This window comes from Phallusia mammillata, chromosome 2 (assembly GCF_965637545.1).
Source record: "Phallusia mammillata chromosome 2, kaPhaMamm4.hap1.1, whole genome shotgun sequence".
NCBI lineage: Eukaryota > Metazoa > Chordata > Ascidiacea > Phlebobranchia > Ascidiidae > Phallusia > Phallusia mammillata.
This window is the reverse complement of record NC_137253.1, coordinates 12,484,842-12,503,361: the sequence shown is the minus strand read 5'-3', so window position 1 is coordinate 12,503,361 and position 18,520 is coordinate 12,484,842. Positions and strand designations below refer to the sequence as shown.

The window sequence follows — 18,520 nt, the reverse complement described above, 5'->3', positions numbered from 1 at the left end:
TCGCTTAATTTGCATATTCGTAGGCGACAAGTGATGGATTAGCAATACGTGTGTCAACAACATAATCCAAGTAATAACCTGTCCACCTTCTTTAGTCAGAAGACGAGCCTATAGCACTCTCTAGGTTAAAACGAACCAGTTTCAATGATTTTACAATGTCAGGATCACATGAATGTTTAAAGCGGAAACACGGCAGCCCGTAAGCTACTTATTCCGGGTAGGCCTACACTAGTAAAATCGGATGACTAACTTCAAAGTAGGTCGCGTCTTTAAAAGATAAGTTTTGGTGAGAAAGATTATGTCCTTTCTGACTTAAAGATTCCGTAACGGTGCATGTATTCATTTCAGTGTACAGCTAAAACAGCATATTCGAGAATGTTGACGTAAAGGACCATTTCTATGCGAAGAAAAAATACTGGACAAACGCACTAATCTACAACCAAAATATGTTGGACTAGTAGCCTATTGCTGTTTCAGCTGAAAAACTGCTGGAAGAGCAATATTCGTTTATACATTATTTCTGCCAGAAATAGCTCATTTAAAAATGTTAGGTTAGCACATTACTGTTTAAAGAAAAAATACCGTGATATTTTAAAAACATGACTGATAAAAATCAAACGCGTATGTTTGTCTGTTTTTACTGGTGCAAAGCTTCCATAGTTTACACACAACGAAAATTTACATATATTCTCAAAAAATCGCATGTTTTCCATCACTACCAGTGCCGAATCCCGAGTCACACCACATGAAACAGACAAATGGCGAAACGAAAATAGACGTGAAGAAACGGCTACCAGTTCTCTTTGGGTCCGCCCGCCCAATGCGGAACCTGCAAAAAAATTAGAACAAGTTGATCAAGATGCCATTATTTAATGTATATGGGCTGTGTCACCCGTGTATTGTAAATTCGTTCTAGTATTAAGGCAGCATCAATTTTATGTAAAAATTTAAAAAAGTGCGTAAAATATAGACAATTTGATACAAGACATATGTTGCTGTTTAGCAAATGTTTATGGACAAAAAGCTTTCTAATATACACATTTTTCGTTTTAGCAAAAATTAACCCCAGAAGTTTCAACACAATATTTGATTGACCGCCCCCCAAAAAACGTCGATGTTTTGTGACTATTCGACTCATTGCGGCAAAATGGGCTGTTTTTCAAAGGGTAAAAATACTTACCGCGTCTGTTCGATCCCTCTCTTTGTTAAGTCGCCTTTCGACGTTTGTAGCCAACATTTGAGTTCGTAAAGCCAAACTTTTAGTTTTCTCAATTACCTGGACGAAAAACAAACTCTTTCATTTTAGGACTGATGTGAGCAATAATCTATAATACTTGCGGGGTTTCCATTAAACCATTTAAATCTTATACAAGCTAGCTAACAAAACTGCTGATCCTTAAATGTGGTTTATAAGTTTTAGTTTAGCACTATAAAAAGCTGACTATTAAACAGTAAACCGTAAATACGGTTGACGACCCGAAATTTACCGAACAAAAGTTGTTACGTCACAACAGCTTACCTGCTCATATGGCGAAATCGCTTGAGTTCCCATCATCACGTGACCCATCTTCGAGTCAATCTTGGCATCAAGTCGCGCGTTCCTGATCAAATTCACAATCCATTTCTCGGCTTCGGCGACAGTCATGTTCAACTTGTCGGCCAACATGTCTATGCTGATGCACTGCAAAGCACACAACGTGTCATCAACAAAGCAAGTCGTAACGCCATCAAGTGACAGGTAAGTTCGACACTAAATAGTTGCGATTAAAAAATCTGCTTGCTCACTTTAAGTTGATAAGGTGTGTCAAAGCGAAAAAAGTTTAGCAGATTGTAAATCCCCTATGCATTGTTGTTATTCAAATAACCCGATAGATAACGATACCTATAACTGAACTGGCGTAGAATCCGTTGGTTAAAGTAAAATTTGCAATTTAAGACATTTTTGGATTGGCATTTAATTGGTACACTTTTTCTTTAAAAAGCAAATTGAAAATTTAGGGTTACATTTGTCAAGAGATTTAAACCTAAAGGTAGTTAGATAAAACATACATTAGTAACTGGGGCCAGTAGTGAAGCGATCATGCGGACCAGAGATCAGGGTAAATTCATATATAAATCATAGTAGGTTAGGCCCATTGGCGTTGTACGGAAGCAAGCAGATCTACCAAAGCAGTCCTTTTAGGCATAAGCATTTAATGTTTGAGACGCCTGCTTGATTTGGTTGGGCGTCTCCAATACGCCTTGTGTACTACGTATGCTTTAAAGGTAAAATAGATTTGTGTTAAGCAGAAATGCTGGTCAAAACTAAATTTCCTAAACTGCTGACCTGGTGAATTCGGCAGAAAGTTTCGAAAATGAAAAGCCGAGCATTTTCGATGAAGTCGTCGAGACAAGCTACCAGGAAGAAGTCGTTCGCGAGAACAGTTGCACACTCCCTCAGTTTTTCCTGCGCCCGGTCAAAGTCAAAGTGAATGTAAAGACATTCGATGAACTCGGTGATAGGGTCACGATAAGTGTAAGACTCCTGCTGAATTACGCGAACCAAATCCTTAAGCACCTGCACAACAAGATCAAAATAAAGAGTTTATTAAACATTTACGCGGGCCGAATATGATTAAAAGAGGTATTTTGGACACAAAAAACACCAAGAACTGTTATAGGTCGCGAAGCCAAACAGGCGGTCAAAGGCACCCGGAAGCATTCAAAACTTAGTTGAACGTATAGTTTAGCGGTATTGCGCAGAACAGGCATGTTTAACCACGCTTTGCCAAGTAAAGGAAGGTCAAAAACCGTAAAGGTTTGAACTAGTGATGCACCGAACCTGCCTCAAAAGTTTGGGCCTAAACCGGCCATGCCATAACGGATGAGGCCGAATAATTTCGGTCGATTTAGGTCGAACCTGAACCTCCCTTTTTGATAGATGTTTTTAATTCAACCTTGTGTTGTTGATGCAGGTGAACTTTTTTATGACAACAAAAAACAAGCTGGACAAAACAGCCAATATTTTGCAGACAACGCGGATCGTGTTTGCTAAATACATACAACAACTAGTTCATGCCAAATTTTAATAAAAGTTCGGGCCGAAACCGAAACATTGGCAAAACAGCATATTCAGCCGAAACGTTTCCGTAAACCGAACCTTTAGGGCATCACTAGTTTGAACTACAGTTAAGGGCGCTTCAATATTCAACGATTATTCGCTATGTATGTTTTCCCTATATATATATATATACCTGACGTCTTCTTTTGTTAGTTATAACGGCTGTGGTCAAGTAACGTAGTACCCAAGGGCACATAGTTTGGATGGCGTTAAGATAGGGCGGTTGGTACAAAAACAAATCTATGATTTCATCCCTGCCCTTGGCATGATTGAAGAACACAAAAAGTGACCAGTGAATTAGCCACGTCCTCTGTTGAAGAAGCTGAAAATACAAGATGCACTATGAATAACAAACATCAATCATACGTGTGGTGTTTTTGTTGTGGGAATTTGTGACGCATGGATAACACTACCTGACGTCCCAGTTTAGCAAACGCGTATTGAGTATGTCAACAGATGACGTAATGACCTAAAAATACAGTGTAAAATGACACCTTTAAAATTTTAACAGTGAAGCATTATTTGTCAAACAGGGCCCTCACATAAAGCATGATTGTATTACTCTGTTAAACAAAAGTGACTGTGTGCCCCCAAATACTAACTTATGTTCCATTAAATCATATCATAATTTTGGCACAATATCTATTACAGCTTTGTGTATCCAAAAGTTTCTTTGTGCACTTGCTATACACAGTTAAGTCTATCAGCTTGTGGTTTAGTTATCTGACATGATATCAAATAATGACAGCTTCATTTTATGATTATCAAATGAAAGCGGTGGTTTACTAACAAAGGTTGATCTATGATGAAAATGGAAAGATTTTGTCACTAGCTGTCTTAAAACTGTTCTAGGCAACATATACACCATAATTTACTTGTCAAGCAAAAAGGTATTAACAGTGATATCACAGAATGGGTTTTCATTGTTTTTCAGGTTTGCTCTGTATGCTAGGTGTTAGGGATGGGCCGAGCCGAGCCAGAACCCGAGTACTCGGTACGGAGCATCGCCGTGTTTGATGCTCGGTGCTCGGCCGAGCAGTTGCACAAACTGACCCGAGCGTTATAATTAAAAATTTTACGTTTCGGGGGCCTGTGGGTGAACCGCTGGGTAATTTGGGGTCAAACTTCAGGTGGACCAAGTTTGGATTAATATCTAACATATGTCCAAATTTGAATAAATTTGAAGCACTCTTTCTTGACCAAATGCGTCTCACAAACCAGCGTTAGACAGAAAAAAGAAAAAAGAAAAAAAGAAAAAAAAAATACGGACAAAAACAATATGTGTCCCCTTCAGGGAAGGGGACCCATAACTAGTGTTCTAAAGGGTATCCAAGAAAAAAAATGAATGATTTTTCAAACGTATTAGATGGAAAACGCGTGAGGAAAAACGCGTTCTTTACGAGCATGTACAGCTCAAAACAACACAGCCGGTGGTGACGTAAGAGACCTTGTAGAGCTAAAACGTAGAAAGGGGATTTTTTTGTGACGTCATAATGCACCGAGCGTGCTCGTCCGAGCACCGAGCATTAAAGTGAGATGCTCGGTGCTCGACCAAACAGAACATTTGCAGTTTTGGCACATCCCTACTAGGTGTCACTGTTGTGACATGCTGGTTTTAACACACTGGCTAAAAATAAAACATTTCATGTTACAACCTTGCATGGTTTTGGGGATCATTTTATATGAGGTACACAAGCAAAGATGTATCTCACATTGAAGTTGGGCTATTATTTATTTTCGAAACCAAAAACCCTCAATCAAATTATACTCATTGTATGTGATTTGGTCAGGGATTTTATAACTGAGAAAAATGCCCTCGTAGAGAATTTTAAGTTTTTACAAATGATGTCTTTTTTTAAATTAGTAAACCTTGGTTAATCTGGACCTGTTTGGACCAAAAAAATTGTCTGGATTAGGCGAAGATCCCGATTAACTGATTTTGATTATATATACATTACCACATTGCAAATTATTTGTACCTCAAGTTTTGTCGCAATTAGGCAAAGATCTTTACAAAGTCCGGTTTAAGCAAGGTTTACTCTATGAGATAGACATTCTTTACAACCACGGTTATTGTACCTGCAGTTGACTACCATGGAGATTTGAGTCAATGCTTTCTCTCAATCGATGCAGATCCTCCCATGCAGTGTCCCAATCTTGCATAAGAATTTCACTGGCCAGTTTTCCCCACAGTGAATCCAAAGCTCGTTTATCATCTGGTGTTACCAACACTCTGTGGAAGTAGAGATACTCCGCTGCACCTGTAAATTTTACAACACCGTGTTTTTTAGCAAGTTGTATTTTGCCCTTTGAAGACCAAAGAATATATTTTTCTATAAATCTAAAGATATATAACTGATGATTGTAAATCACTCAACACTTTTTACAGATATGACTGTGTGTCTTTATCATTGACCTGCAGTTATGCTTCAGGGCTGATACTACTTTTGAATGAAGGTTGCTTATTCACATTTAATGACAATGTATTTAAAAATCGTTTAATGGAATTTTTAGGGCAATAACTGAACATAACCTAGTAGAAGTGAGTGGTATAGGTTTATTAGTCTATGTAGTACTAGAAATGTAGTTACTTGGTATATCAAATTGTAATATAATCTATAATGTACCTGAATAGTTTCCACATTCATATTGAAACTTTGCATAGTTATACAAAGTGTCCAAATCTTCCAGTTTAAAATTGTGATTCTTTTCAAGGTATTCAAAAAGTTGTTTTCCATCTCTGGTAGTTTCAATCTGCAAAGCAAAAGTAAAATTAATTTGCAGTAACTGTGTAGCTGTTTATTATATATATATATATATATGTATTGCACACACTACATAAAAATGATAATGAAAGTGGATGAAAACAATTAAATCACATGACATGGTCACCTGCTTTCTGACTTCTTCTTGTTCAAAAATGTGCACAATAGGTTCAGTTTTGATTGTGTGTGATTTCAGCAAGCTGACAACTTCATTTCTTTTTTCTCTCAGATGAACTGGGATTTCCTGCATAAGGTACAAACAATATGTCAATTTTTATTACCAACCAGAGAAATTGGACTTGAAATAAAGAAACACCATACAGACACATGTCAGTTCACAGTGGCTTTAAATTTATTAGCATGTCCTATGTTTTGTTTTGTTTTGTTTATAAAGAGCAATAACACTATGTTGAATAGCAGTGTGAAATTGAAGTAGATAAATAAGACCAAAAGTGCTTGAACAGAGTTGACATGGTACCAAAAACAGTGCTGCTTTGTTTAGCTAATCTACAATGCACAACACAAGATATGGCTGATTCAGGCCTGTGGCTTTTCTAAATATAGTAACATTGCAAATCCAGAACACCTGATTTGTTTTAAACTTTTAGCATAAAAAACTTTCAATCGAAACAACTCAAAATACCTCTCCAGGATATAAGGTTTTGTGAACATCCATCGCAAAATCAACCATGTTGGTGTTGCTGAGAAGTTCCAGTTTTCCCTGGTGAAGATCGCGCTCATTGTAAATTTCTCTTTCCGACAAAAATTCAAGTAGAGGAAAGACAAGATGGCGGTCAAGGTACTTGCCAACATTTGTGGTTAAATCATACTCAGCCATTTTCTAATAATAATTGATTCTGTAATATTGTGGTAAAATTTATTAGGAATATACTTTTGTAGTGAGCCAGGTTTTTTTTTAAGGTTTGGTTTGGGTGACCGCTAAGTAGTTTTAAGAGACCGCAAGTGTTTCATTTAAATACCAAAAAATAGCCATATTTGCTTAAACGAATTATTTATTAGGCAACTGGCAAATTTTGGGAAACCGCTGGAGAAATTTGGGGGACCGAAACGGTCCTCCAAAACACCTTAAAAAAACACTGGTAGTGACTATTGGTTTTTGCAAGTAAAAAACAAGTAGAATAAACCAAACGTTTAAAACAACGTTGATGAATTATTTTCAACATTTCTTTTTGTCCAAAAACCTTAGGTAATAAAATGTTATTTAATAATTTACAATAACTGACTTAGTGTCATTTAGCTATTTGACCGCATTCTTCAAAAACTAGTGTTGTGAAAAACAATTCACGTTGTTTCACTGAAACTGTACAAAACTTACTTTCAATGAAAAGAAACCAGTAAATGTTCAAAAACGAAAACAAAACAACAAAATATATTAAATATATTGTTAAAAAGGTTTTTCAAACTTTAAACTTCAACATTTCGTATATTTTTTGTTACATATTGATCGTCGTATTAAAGTTTAAAACATTTTGTTATTCACAAACGTTTCCAAATCGCCAACATTGGTCAAATAACGAGAGAGCTCACGCATGTGTAAAATCGTTACATCCTCAGCGGTAGAGTGGAAATCGCTAATTTAAATGTTTCGAAATGTAGTCGGCAAAAGTAGTGTGAATTATGAACCTGAACTAAATTCTCCAAAATACATTAACGAACCTATGTCATCTCTTTTTATTTCTCACTGCTTCTAAAGAGGGGTTAGTGCCGAAAAACTTAAATTCTGGAAATCTTCACTTTAAAGTTTAAACTTAAAGGGATAGGCAACCTTTTGCCTGCGCCGGGTCAAAATAAGATCCGCCAAGTCACAGCGGGCCGTACTAATTTTTCAGTTCTAATTCTGTTTCCTTTATGCTTTACCATGCTGTTAAACCTGGCAAACTTTGCGTATTTATTTCGTTGTTAAGCTACGTTTTGCCATCATTGCCAAATACTCCATCGCCATGAACTTCCTGCAGAGTGTCAACCCGCGGCCGTAGCATGCCGAGTCCTGCTTTAAACAAACCACAGGATCAACCCCTATTTTTGGTATATGCAGTGGTGGGAATTCAAATTTTTTATCGGTAGGTTCTATCACAAAAGTCATATTTTTCAGCCGGTTCTGTTACATAAGTCCACTGACAGTAACCAGTAATGCTAACCGGCTAATCTCATAAAAGATATTAAGCTAGGTAATATCATGCTGGAAAACTACAAAAATATCTAATGTGCAGCATTTCTTTTATTTGTATTTATTGTGTCTGCATACTAGTTTAGGCCTACTGTCCATGGAAACCCACACTTTTTGCATTTAATGGAAAGGTTCGATTGTCTTTGAACAGGCAGCATCGATTCCATGCAGCTTAATCACATGCCCCAATGAGCTAGAGTCCACTGCTTTTCACCAGGACTGTTGTATATTCTTGAGGTGACAAACAGATAAAAGTATATAGTGATCAAAAGCATTTTAGTTTGTAAAGCAATCCGAAAAGACACAACAATACGTTAGCAGGAACAATAAATGTATCACTTTGTTAGTAGTGCAATCGTGCCGAAAATGATAAACGAAATTAAGCGAAATGCACAAAAAGGTCGTGGGCACCTCAAGGCAGCACGATCTCGGGCGACACCCGGCGGTTGCGAAAATACAAAAATAGATAAAACGCATCTGAATAGACCTGGTCTGTAGAACTGCACCGAAATATGACAAAAATATATTCGGCGATGCTGCAATGATATGAGAAGCGACTAAGCGAAATAGAAAGAGTTTGTAGCAAACGTAACATAAATCCCACATACAAAATAATAATTCACAAGTTTATATCAAAGGCAGAAACGGGTCGTGGTTCTAAAGCCAAAAGCAATATCTTCGAAATTATTTGCTGAGTCACTTTACAAAATAGCTTTATAACCGTAAGTAACAACAGGCAGCTTTCACATTTGAAAGGAATTTAATAACACCGCTTTCGTCAGAAAGTTACAAGACATCGCCAATGGAACTCTCATTTTGCAGCTGTTTTATTAAAACACAACTAACCCAACATGAACTCCCAATTTCGATGGGTAATTCCGCCTAAGTTTTGTAAGAGTACCGCGAAAATATATGTGTATGTCAAGCAGCAACCTATGTGTATGTCAAACTCTTATAGCGTTTTAACATTAAAACGCTGAACGGCTCCGTTGGCGACCACGATTTACAAGTCTTACAATGCTGCGTTGTCTGGTGGACTTTGTCGTTTGCCCATGCCTCTTCAGTGGCTTTAACTTGATCGATAAAGAGTTAGTTATAGCCAAATCACGGTCGCTGATCATTGTATTAGTTTGATGATGGAGATCACCAGGAATGGACTGAGAGTATCCTCCGCTTCTCCTAAGTGGACGAGGCGAGACGCTGGACTCGACTGTCGTCTGACATGAGACCAGGCTCGGTGCGTACGGCACGCGAGGAACTCCGCGTTTGCGTACCGCGCGATGGCCAAGAGGTTTTTCGCGGCGTGGTGACGTAGGGTTGCCATTGACCACGCTGTGACGTGAAGGTTGCTATAAAACAAATTAAGATATATAAGACCTGGAGAGTTTTAAACAATTTATGTAGGATGAGTGAGTCAAATTTAGTTAAATTTAACATGTAGGATGAGTGACCATTTTCATTAGTGGTCAAGTGTCCTGAAGACATAATTACAGACAAAAAACATGTTCTAAATTTTTTTTCTTACTGTCTTAAAAGGATCCACGACTTCGATTTGGGGGAGCTCCGAAGTGGAACGATTTTTCTGCGAAAGAAAAGAAGGAGAGTTGAAATCTTTTTTTGCATTTGAAACAAAAGTATCATATACGAGTGCTTTTTTCAGAAAATAAATTTACCCATCCTAAAGTAACTTAAACATGTCCAACTTCGTTAAACTTTTCGCAGGCTTTGGAAGACTACATTTACTGCAAGATAAGGAGCATACTAACATTGACAGACCACTGTATTAGCAGAACAGTGTGGTCTTCAGTGATGGGTTTTGTCACAAAACTGTGAAACCGACCTTAGTCTGTACCAGTGGTAACTCGGTGATGGACGACTGCATAGTGCTGAGCGATAACACACTGTCCAACGTTCCTCTGCGCTGCATGTTCGGCGATATGTTGGGACTGAAATACACGAAAAATTATGAAACAACAACGAACAGTCGTTAAAATTTGTATTCTTGATGTTCATGTATTGTTTCGTTCTAAATTTAAAAAAAATTAGGTTGATCTATTTTTGACTAGTTCAGACGCCGCCCAAAAACTTTGTCGTTTGGTAAAGAACACACTTCAGTTACACAATACATCAGATTATGTTTTTTTTAAGAAACAGTAATGTGAAGAATAGGGTTGTGACCCTTTTACGGGAGAGCCAGAGTCGTTTTTTGATCCTGTTGTGGAGTCAAGGTAGTGATTATTGCGACTCTGCCTTTCAGTCAATTGCATTAAAACAAAGAAATATATTGTGCAAGGAAACATTTTGGTTGGAGTCAGTGCCAGTTTACCTAAAATAAGTGTAGTAGGAGGATATTTTTCAAAAGTGAACCCGAAATTGAACATATAAGAACCGACTTCAAAACCCTGGTCTAACGTATGCAGTTGGATGTTTGAAAACAATTATACATCGCTTCATTAGTAGCATCAAGCAGCAGAGAAATTATTTGTACTATGTCTGAACTTTTTCATGTTTCATACACCAATGAAGATGCATGCCTATGAAGCGTCAACTTTCAGTCGAGCACGATGGCAGAAAGAATATTTCTTTCTTAAAACGATTCAATGTATATTTCGCCTCACCTGGGCCATCGCGGTTTAGCGAGTGTGTGAGGAAGTTTGGAATGAGGCGATGATTCGGTAACAATTGCCAGGTCCTATAGTAAAAATGCGAAAGTTAAGAATGGTTGATATAATAATGAATGAGTTATTGTGTAGTAATGTCATGTGGTAATTGTAAGGATTTAAAAAAAATGTAAATCGTTTTTTTAATTGCGGTCACATTTCGAAAAAATATAATAAACATAAAAGTTCAATTTCAGTTTCAAACAAGGAAACATAATTGCCAGGAAGGTACTATTATACACGTTAGCCATTACCGTAAGATAAAAAATAAAAATAGTTCCATAAACATCTCTAAAAAATTAAATTAACAAAATCCGTTTATATCATAAAACACAAAATTGTAAAACTTTTACCCCAAATCATTTGACCTAGAAGCAGACAAAGCAACGAAATTCGTGCACTTGATGGGCCAATATGTTAGTTATTGCCTTGGCTTAAGAACACAGAAAAATGTATTCACATGAGACAAACATAGCAAACTTGGTTTCAGGACAATCGGAATGTCTAGAAAGTTCAATTTCTCGCTCTTATCAATGTTACGCGGTAATGTATGCAAACCTACATGCCGGAACATTACCAAAAAAAGGTAAATATATTTATGGCGTAATCTTGTAGGAAAAAACAGCCAAAGAAGCCTACTTAAAAGTCTAAATAAAACGAGAAAACGTTACCGAAATTTGGATGGCAGTTTACGGTATCAAAAAATACCTTTTCGACTTCTTTTTGGTTAAGTTTTTTCACGAAGTTCACAAGTAGTTTATGTGGAACTCGCGCTTTTTGTGTGGGTTCGACGTGATGACCTTTTACTAGAGCAATTCCATCAACTCGATCGTCCCCAGGTTGACTGTTGTTGTTGTTTGTGTTGCTATTGTTGTTTGTGGGCGAGTTGTTTGTAGGTTTTTCGTCGTTTCCGTTACTTTGATTCTCGGTCTTCGTTTGACTTTCACCTGATAATGTTTGATATGAACGGGTAAAAAAATTAACAGCATGAAGATGTGGTTAAAAGAAATTTCAGAAACTGATGGTGCCACTGAGGCAAAATATATATTTCTTAACATAAACTGACCGATTCTGTTTAAACTAAAGATTTTATCGTCTACTGATTTTACTGATTTAAAGTTGAAAAACGCAAACTGTGATCGTCACATTAAGCTCGACTTTTGATGGTTTTGATACATTACTGAAACTGTCAATTTAAGGATTTAGTCATTACTTGGATCAGCTTTAAAGCAACAATGGTACATTTTGACATAAATTATTGTGGGGGGATCATACCCTTTTAAACCCGGATCTACCTACAAAATTGCACTCATACAAACTACTTTCAGTAAAACCTTCTTATGAAAGTACAAAGCCTACGAATCAAAGGCTTACCCTCTCCGACCTCCACGGAGTTTTCAACAACTTTCGGTGATGGAGGTTCAGGAAGGTTAATCTCTTCTCGCATGAAGACCACAACCACTGATATATTGTCTGTGGATCCTTTAGACTTAGCTTTGGCGCAAAGGGTTGTAGCTAACTTGCTGCGTTCGTTGGTCGGCTCTTTTAGGTATTCCCGGACCTGTGGGATGAAGAACAGTTTGATATGTTTTGAAAATTTAGTTGGTAACAAGACTACTAGGAAAATAGGCAACACATGTTAACCTTCATTTGTGCAAAATACAGCATTTATTCAAACAATAAATTCACTCTATGCACCTTATTTGGCAGCTATGTTTCCAATGAGGCCATTTTGTAATAATGTGAACTTAGTTTCATGCATATGTATAATTTCATATTTAGTGTTCCATTTTTCTGGATTTTTGTTAAACTTTGGATAAATTCGCCTGATGTTTTGGAAAAATACATTAACTTATTTAAGTAAAAAAATATATTTATCTCAAATATATGTGACCACAAAAAATGTAAAAGATAATAGGTTGCAGTAACGGTGCTGCGCTGGTTGCAGCAATGCTGCACAAAATAAATTATAATTTAACATCTGCAAGGCACTCCAACAGCTAGGAGTTTGAATAAACATTTTTTAACCCTAAACTTTAAACGAAATGCAAAATTTTGAATGTGTGAAAAACGACTTCTGCAAATAACATACAAGCATAGAGAACCAACAGGTTTCACTAAAAACATATTTAGATGCTGTAGATGGGTGGTAATTAAAAACAAACAAAACAGGAAATGGCTGATTAATCATGAGACAGTGTTGTTTCTTTATTTACCAGGTCAACGAGGTCGGCACCAGTAAAGACATCCCAAAAGCCATCACATGCCAAGCACAAAAAATCTTCACTCCCATCAAGTGAAATAGTGGTTGTATCAGCTTCTCCACTCACATATGGTTTATGGTCTGCATCACCTGAATATGCAATTTAAAAAAGGTTAGTTAAAAAAGTACGAAAAATACGAAATGGACATGGCAGGAGCAGGATGAACTATCTTAAAAGCTTCCATGAAAGATAGGGGTTTGTACATTGTTTTTTTTTTCTCACAAATGCAGGGTTATACAGTACGCCTTGGTTAATCCAGACCACTTTGGACAAAAAAAATGTCTTGGGTAATCCGGTTTATTGTACAACACTAAGATGGGAAAACAGATTGTTGTATTGCAAGACTTAAGTTTAGCTGATAGTTAACTGTTCTTTAGCTCTTACAGTTAATAGCAGCTGAAGACTCATCAGCAAACTCAATTTAGCACCCATGCTTAAATCTAATTGTGTCAAAAAAATTGCAAAAATAAGTTAATCAAAAGACAAGTGTTAAGTTTATTCATTTTCATTTAATTTTAGAGAATGCACAACTTTTATAATTTCTGCCCTTAAGCGTAATAGCACATAATGTATCAATGTATCATCTATAATAACACAGACTGTAAAATGTAAGGTATATATTTGAAGCACTGACCTATGGCTCTTGAGACAGCCAGACTTCCATTAACTCTCCATGCACCAAACCACACAACGCATCCTCCCATTTCCTCAATTCTTAATTTCTCATCCTCTCTTTCCGGCTTATGTGGAACTGTTATCTGTTACACACAATACACATCTCACTCTTACTTGAAAGCCTGTGTTAAAGCCAGTCCCGACAACAAAAAAGTGCCAACTGTTTTTATGGACATAACTGTTACAAAATCATGACCTTTTTATAGTTTATGTAGAAAGCTTATGAGTATACCTTGGGTGATTAAACATTGTTCAAAAATTGGTTGCCCTACCTATACTTTGTTGTCATATGTAAGAGAAAATGTTTTTGTGTTTAAAATCTGCTTTTAAAGTCACAACACAAGATTTAAATGGCTGTTAAAACAATACAATTTAAAGGATATGAGTCACTAGTTCAGGGAGAATAATTTAAAATTATTAGGCTTGTACCTGTTCATGGTTTAACAATAATATGCCAGACTACTTTTCTTTGAAATAATTTCATTGCCCTGGAGACAGAGTTGGTGGATATTTCGCAAGTGAAACAAAGCCAGTATCCGTTCCCACATGGACAAAAGCCCAAGAGTGGTCTCATTTAATTTGGCAGAGTGTTCAAACAGTTCTTAGTTTGTTTCAATAAAAGCTGTAACCGACTGCCACTTGACAATGTCAAGCCTCAATGAGAAAGTACTCACAAGTGCTTAATGGTAGAAAATAATTAAGTGTATTAAAAAAATTATGGTGATTTATAATAATATAGATGGTTGATTCGACAAGCATTGATAAATCTATTCGAAAAAAAAATTCTGAAAAATTTGGGAATGACATTATTGTGAAGAATAGTTCTTAAAAAAAAATTTTTTTCGCATGCTAAAAAAGTGCTTTTTCAACAAACAGTAATATATTTTAAACAGAAGCCTTTAAGCACTTACATCCATAGGAATTCCATTTCGGACCAGGACAGCCTGGCTGTCTCCCACCCAAGCCAAGTGGAGAACTTGTTCATATATCGCTGCAACAATTGCTGTCGTTCCACTGCGTAACCTCTGTAAAGAGCAAAACAAAAATCAATTAACAGCCAGAGTAAAACATTTAAAAGCTGTGAATTATTCATCTGCGAGCAGTGCACCTTTGTTTTACTGCAATTTACTGCTGTACGTTAAACCTAAAACGGCTGAAAGTAAGCTATGTAAAATATTAATGTGTCAGGTAAAATGCTGTTGCCTGTTGAACCAGCAATAAAACTATCGTATGATTCAAATGTCCAAAAACAAATCGAAAAATAATTTTGCAACAGTTGTTTGCAAAATCATGCAATAGTTAATTTGCTGCATAGCTTTGGCAATGTTGTTTAAATGTTACAGATACAGCAAAAATATTTTTTTAGGAAATTAAAATAGTACAAAATGGAGCGATCTTTTAACAAAACTTTTTTCAACCTACTGCAAACACATAAACTATAATAAAAAACTGCCGGAAGAGCTGAAAATTTTGTTGCTACTGCAAACACAATTTTATATTTCTGTTTTAACTTACATGTCAACACAAAGATGTATGCTTAAATATATATATATCTAAACTTTTTTGTTTTGGCATTTAGCTAGAATGCTATATACATTTCATAACAATAAGATAAACAAAGTATTTGTGCACAAATGAATTACTGTATCTAAATCACATAAAGAACAAAAATGTATAACAACAAAATCTAAAAACCTCGTTTTTTGCTTTGGAACAGAAGTCATCGTCGGTTTTCCTAATGCTTGATTTTAAGGACTCAGTGAGGTTTTCCTGGAAGTTTTCTAGTTTTATAAGGTTGAGGTGAAGTTGTTTAGCTGCATATACTGCAGCATCCAGACCACCATGTCCATCAAATACTGCATAGAACTGAATAGTAGGAAGGCTCTGCAACAAAGAAATACAAAAATGCTGGGATTTTCTCTCATATTATTTTCAATGAACGTCCAATTTTGTCATTAAAAGCAACATGCAATTGCTAAAATATTTGTTAAAAAATATTTTGCATTTCATCACTATTGGCAATTAGATTCCAATCAAAAGCCTACATTTAGTGTGAAGAATTCTCATTTTATGTTTCGGAAAAATATGCTACAAACTTAACGATACAAGCATCATGAAAAATGGTATGACGTTCTTACTGTAAGCCCAGTTAATATGTTAAGGTTGTTGAAGACGTTGTGTCTATCTTCCATTTTCCTTCTTGTGTTTCGGATTCCACAATCGGAAAATTGAGGTGGAGGGGTGAAACATTGTAAATGCTCTGGTAACTGTGTATTCCACTCGAGACACACATTGTGCAAGGTCGCTAAAACGTGATGTGCCACTCCGGAACCATCATAATCTGTAGTATCAACAGCCAAAGTATAGGGTAGGTTATTGAGTGCCAAGTACAAAATGAAGTACTCAAGTGGGTTTATTGGTGTTAATGTTGAATAGTAGTTTTGGGCCATTTCAAGAAAAAAGGCAAGATAATTACCATTTATAAGTATATATATACAGCTTATACCTGTGAACTGTATTGCCTTTGTTCCTTTATAACATCTTTGTGTTTTAATTTGTGCCATTAGCCTGAAAAGGGTGTCTAGTATAGGATGTCAAAACATTATTATATTGAAAACTGCTGAAAGAGCCATCTGTTTGTTGATACATTACGCCTGGTCGCTTATGTATTGCCCGAGCATACAGTTTTATTAAACTTTCAGGCATTTCTTTACATGCAATGAGATTAGCGCTAGGCACTTTAACAAAGCAAACTTACGGTTTTCATCAGCCTCGCTATCTTGTTGTTCTTTGATACAAAATGCGAGGTCACTGGCTAGCACCCTACTTGTAGTGTGTTGGGCGATAGCAAGATTGAGAAGGTCTGGACATGATCTAAGAAGTACATGGATGACATTTAACAAATATATATTATCAATGATATAAATGGTATATATAACTATACTGATGTAAATTAATTGTTTGTTCAAATATTTTTGCAAACCTGTCTAGAGGGTTGTTATTTATAAGCTATGCCAGATTCTGTGCATAACTTATCCAGTAAGTACACAACACAGACTGTTGGCATACAACAATATTATCAAAGCCACTTATCTAGGAGATATTCAGGCCGGACCTACTCAGATCAAAAGAGGACATTAATCAAAGATACACAAAGTCTGCTGGGTCAACAAAGCATAAGGCATAGTAAACGAAGACTGAACGGTTAAGAGGTTAACCATTTACTTTTCTAGGCAACGTCAAACAACCAACATCAACAAAAGGTCTATCTCCGGGTCATTGCTTGCATTCCTGACTTGATCAATTGCCTTACTTATTTTAATGCCTACATGATTTACACAATAAAACCTTGCAGATCAATCATGGAAACAAAGGCATTTCAATTAAGAATCACCATAAAGTTAATCTGTACATGTTTACAAATGATCACTATGTAAAAATATATTTACCCTATGTGAAAAAATGTTAGTGGCCAACTGAAAATTATCATGACCGCTGTATGAAGTCTTGGGTTTTACAACCATATATATTTGTAAAAGTGGTTTGTAAAACAGCATGATTTTTTTAAACATTAAAATACATTTTAGTACAGCATCATTTAACATGTATATCTAGCACCGTCACAAGTGAAAAACGGGCAAGAATTGTGCAGAAATAGGGTAAAATCTTGTACCGCTTTTGTTAGTAAAAATGCATTACTTACACAGTTTTTAAATATTGCAAACACAGGTCTAAGCTTTCCCCTTCTAAATCACTTGCAGTAAATGCACGAAACAGAAGTCGAAATGGCAAGGGATCATCATTAGCAACTGGAGACGGATGACTGGTGCAGTAACTTTGCAGAAAATCCTTGTATTTCTCTACCCACTGATCACTTGACGTTGCCATTTCTTGATTGAAAGTGACAAAATTTATTTTTCGACAAATCCATGTGAAAGGTACTTATCAGTTAATTTTACTTGATCTTTGTTAAAAATAGTGCAATTTTTTCTACAGAAATAAAAATATATTTGAGATGACACCAAATGACATGCTTATAATATTATTAAGGTTTCCAACTATAATGCTTTTGATATTAGTATAATTGAGCTGTCCCAAGCAATACTGTTACACACAAAATATTAAACATCACTTACATTTTTGTGTAAATTAGTCTACACAGACACAACATATTTAAGTAGTTTGTTAAAATAACACACTACACGGCGTAGGGCAAATTTGAAAATAAAATACTATCCACAATACATCAACATTATACAACTGACTGTTTTCGTAACCTAATACAATAACACTTTGAGTAAATTTCGCATTCTTTAGTTAACAATATAATAGCAGTTAGAAAGACGCATTACATTTCGCATCTGGAGTCAAAAAAGAACAATGCTCCTTGGCCCTTTGCTCTTTTCTCGCAAAAACAAGAGGGACCGCGAGCGTCAATGTCAATATAAACAGAGCCATAGCTCCACCTAACAGAAATTTAAAACAAACTTAACGATCACCAAGATCAGGGGTGTCGATCTAAAATTTTATCGAAGATTAACTCAAAGAACTTTTAACTTGGCCGAATGGTCTGGAGCGCCTGACCCATATGCAGACATAAAAACCGTGATCGGGATTCGTCCCCGTGAGCGTCCTGGGTTCGAACCCCGTGAAAAAAAAAAAACTCAAAGAACACTTCATGGAGTTTATAAAACCTGAAGGTAACTCTCTTTGGTGCAATTATACTCATAATAGGTGCGACTTAACTCGAAAATACTACATACTGTCCTGTTTCTATATTAGACGAATCGTAAATAAGCAATTAACGTTAAAACATGCAAATACTGCTGGAAAAGTGTTACGATAGTCCTAACATCAACTCATAACCT

General features: G+C 36.1%; 2 protein-coding genes across 2 annotated transcripts; both read right to left on the bottom strand.

Annotated features, from left to right (window-relative positions):
- Positions 1-622: 622 nt before the first annotated feature.
- Positions 623-6,741, bottom strand: LOC145215253 (eukaryotic translation initiation factor 3 subunit E-like). The gene is made up of 9 exons (XM_080083935.1): positions 6,509-6,741; positions 5,993-6,109; positions 5,728-5,854; positions 5,180-5,361; positions 3,234-3,422; positions 2,327-2,557; positions 1,520-1,681; positions 1,181-1,276; positions 623-829 (listed from the first exon to the last, which is right to left on the bottom strand). Exons 1-9 carry the CDS (start codon positions 6,701-6,703, stop codon positions 791-793), a joined length of 1,338 nt encoding a protein of 445 aa, XP_079940061.1. The 5' UTR covers positions 6,704-6,741; the 3' UTR covers positions 623-790.
- Positions 6,742-8,189: 1,448 nt separating this feature from the next.
- Positions 8,190-17,668, bottom strand: LOC145214405 (protein phosphatase 1F-like). The gene is made up of 13 exons (XM_080082917.1): positions 17,356-17,668; positions 16,411-16,526; positions 15,791-15,993; positions 15,348-15,536; positions 14,564-14,677; positions 13,612-13,735; positions 12,930-13,066; positions 12,088-12,274; positions 11,422-11,660; positions 10,672-10,745; positions 9,894-9,999; positions 9,579-9,635; positions 8,190-9,402 (listed from the first exon to the last, which is right to left on the bottom strand). The coding sequence occupies exons 1-13, from the start codon at positions 17,538-17,540 to the stop codon at positions 9,022-9,024; spliced, it is 2,112 nt and encodes a 703-aa protein (XP_079939043.1). The 5' UTR covers positions 17,541-17,668; the 3' UTR covers positions 8,190-9,021.
- Between the last annotated feature and the right edge of the window lie 852 nt (positions 17,669-18,520).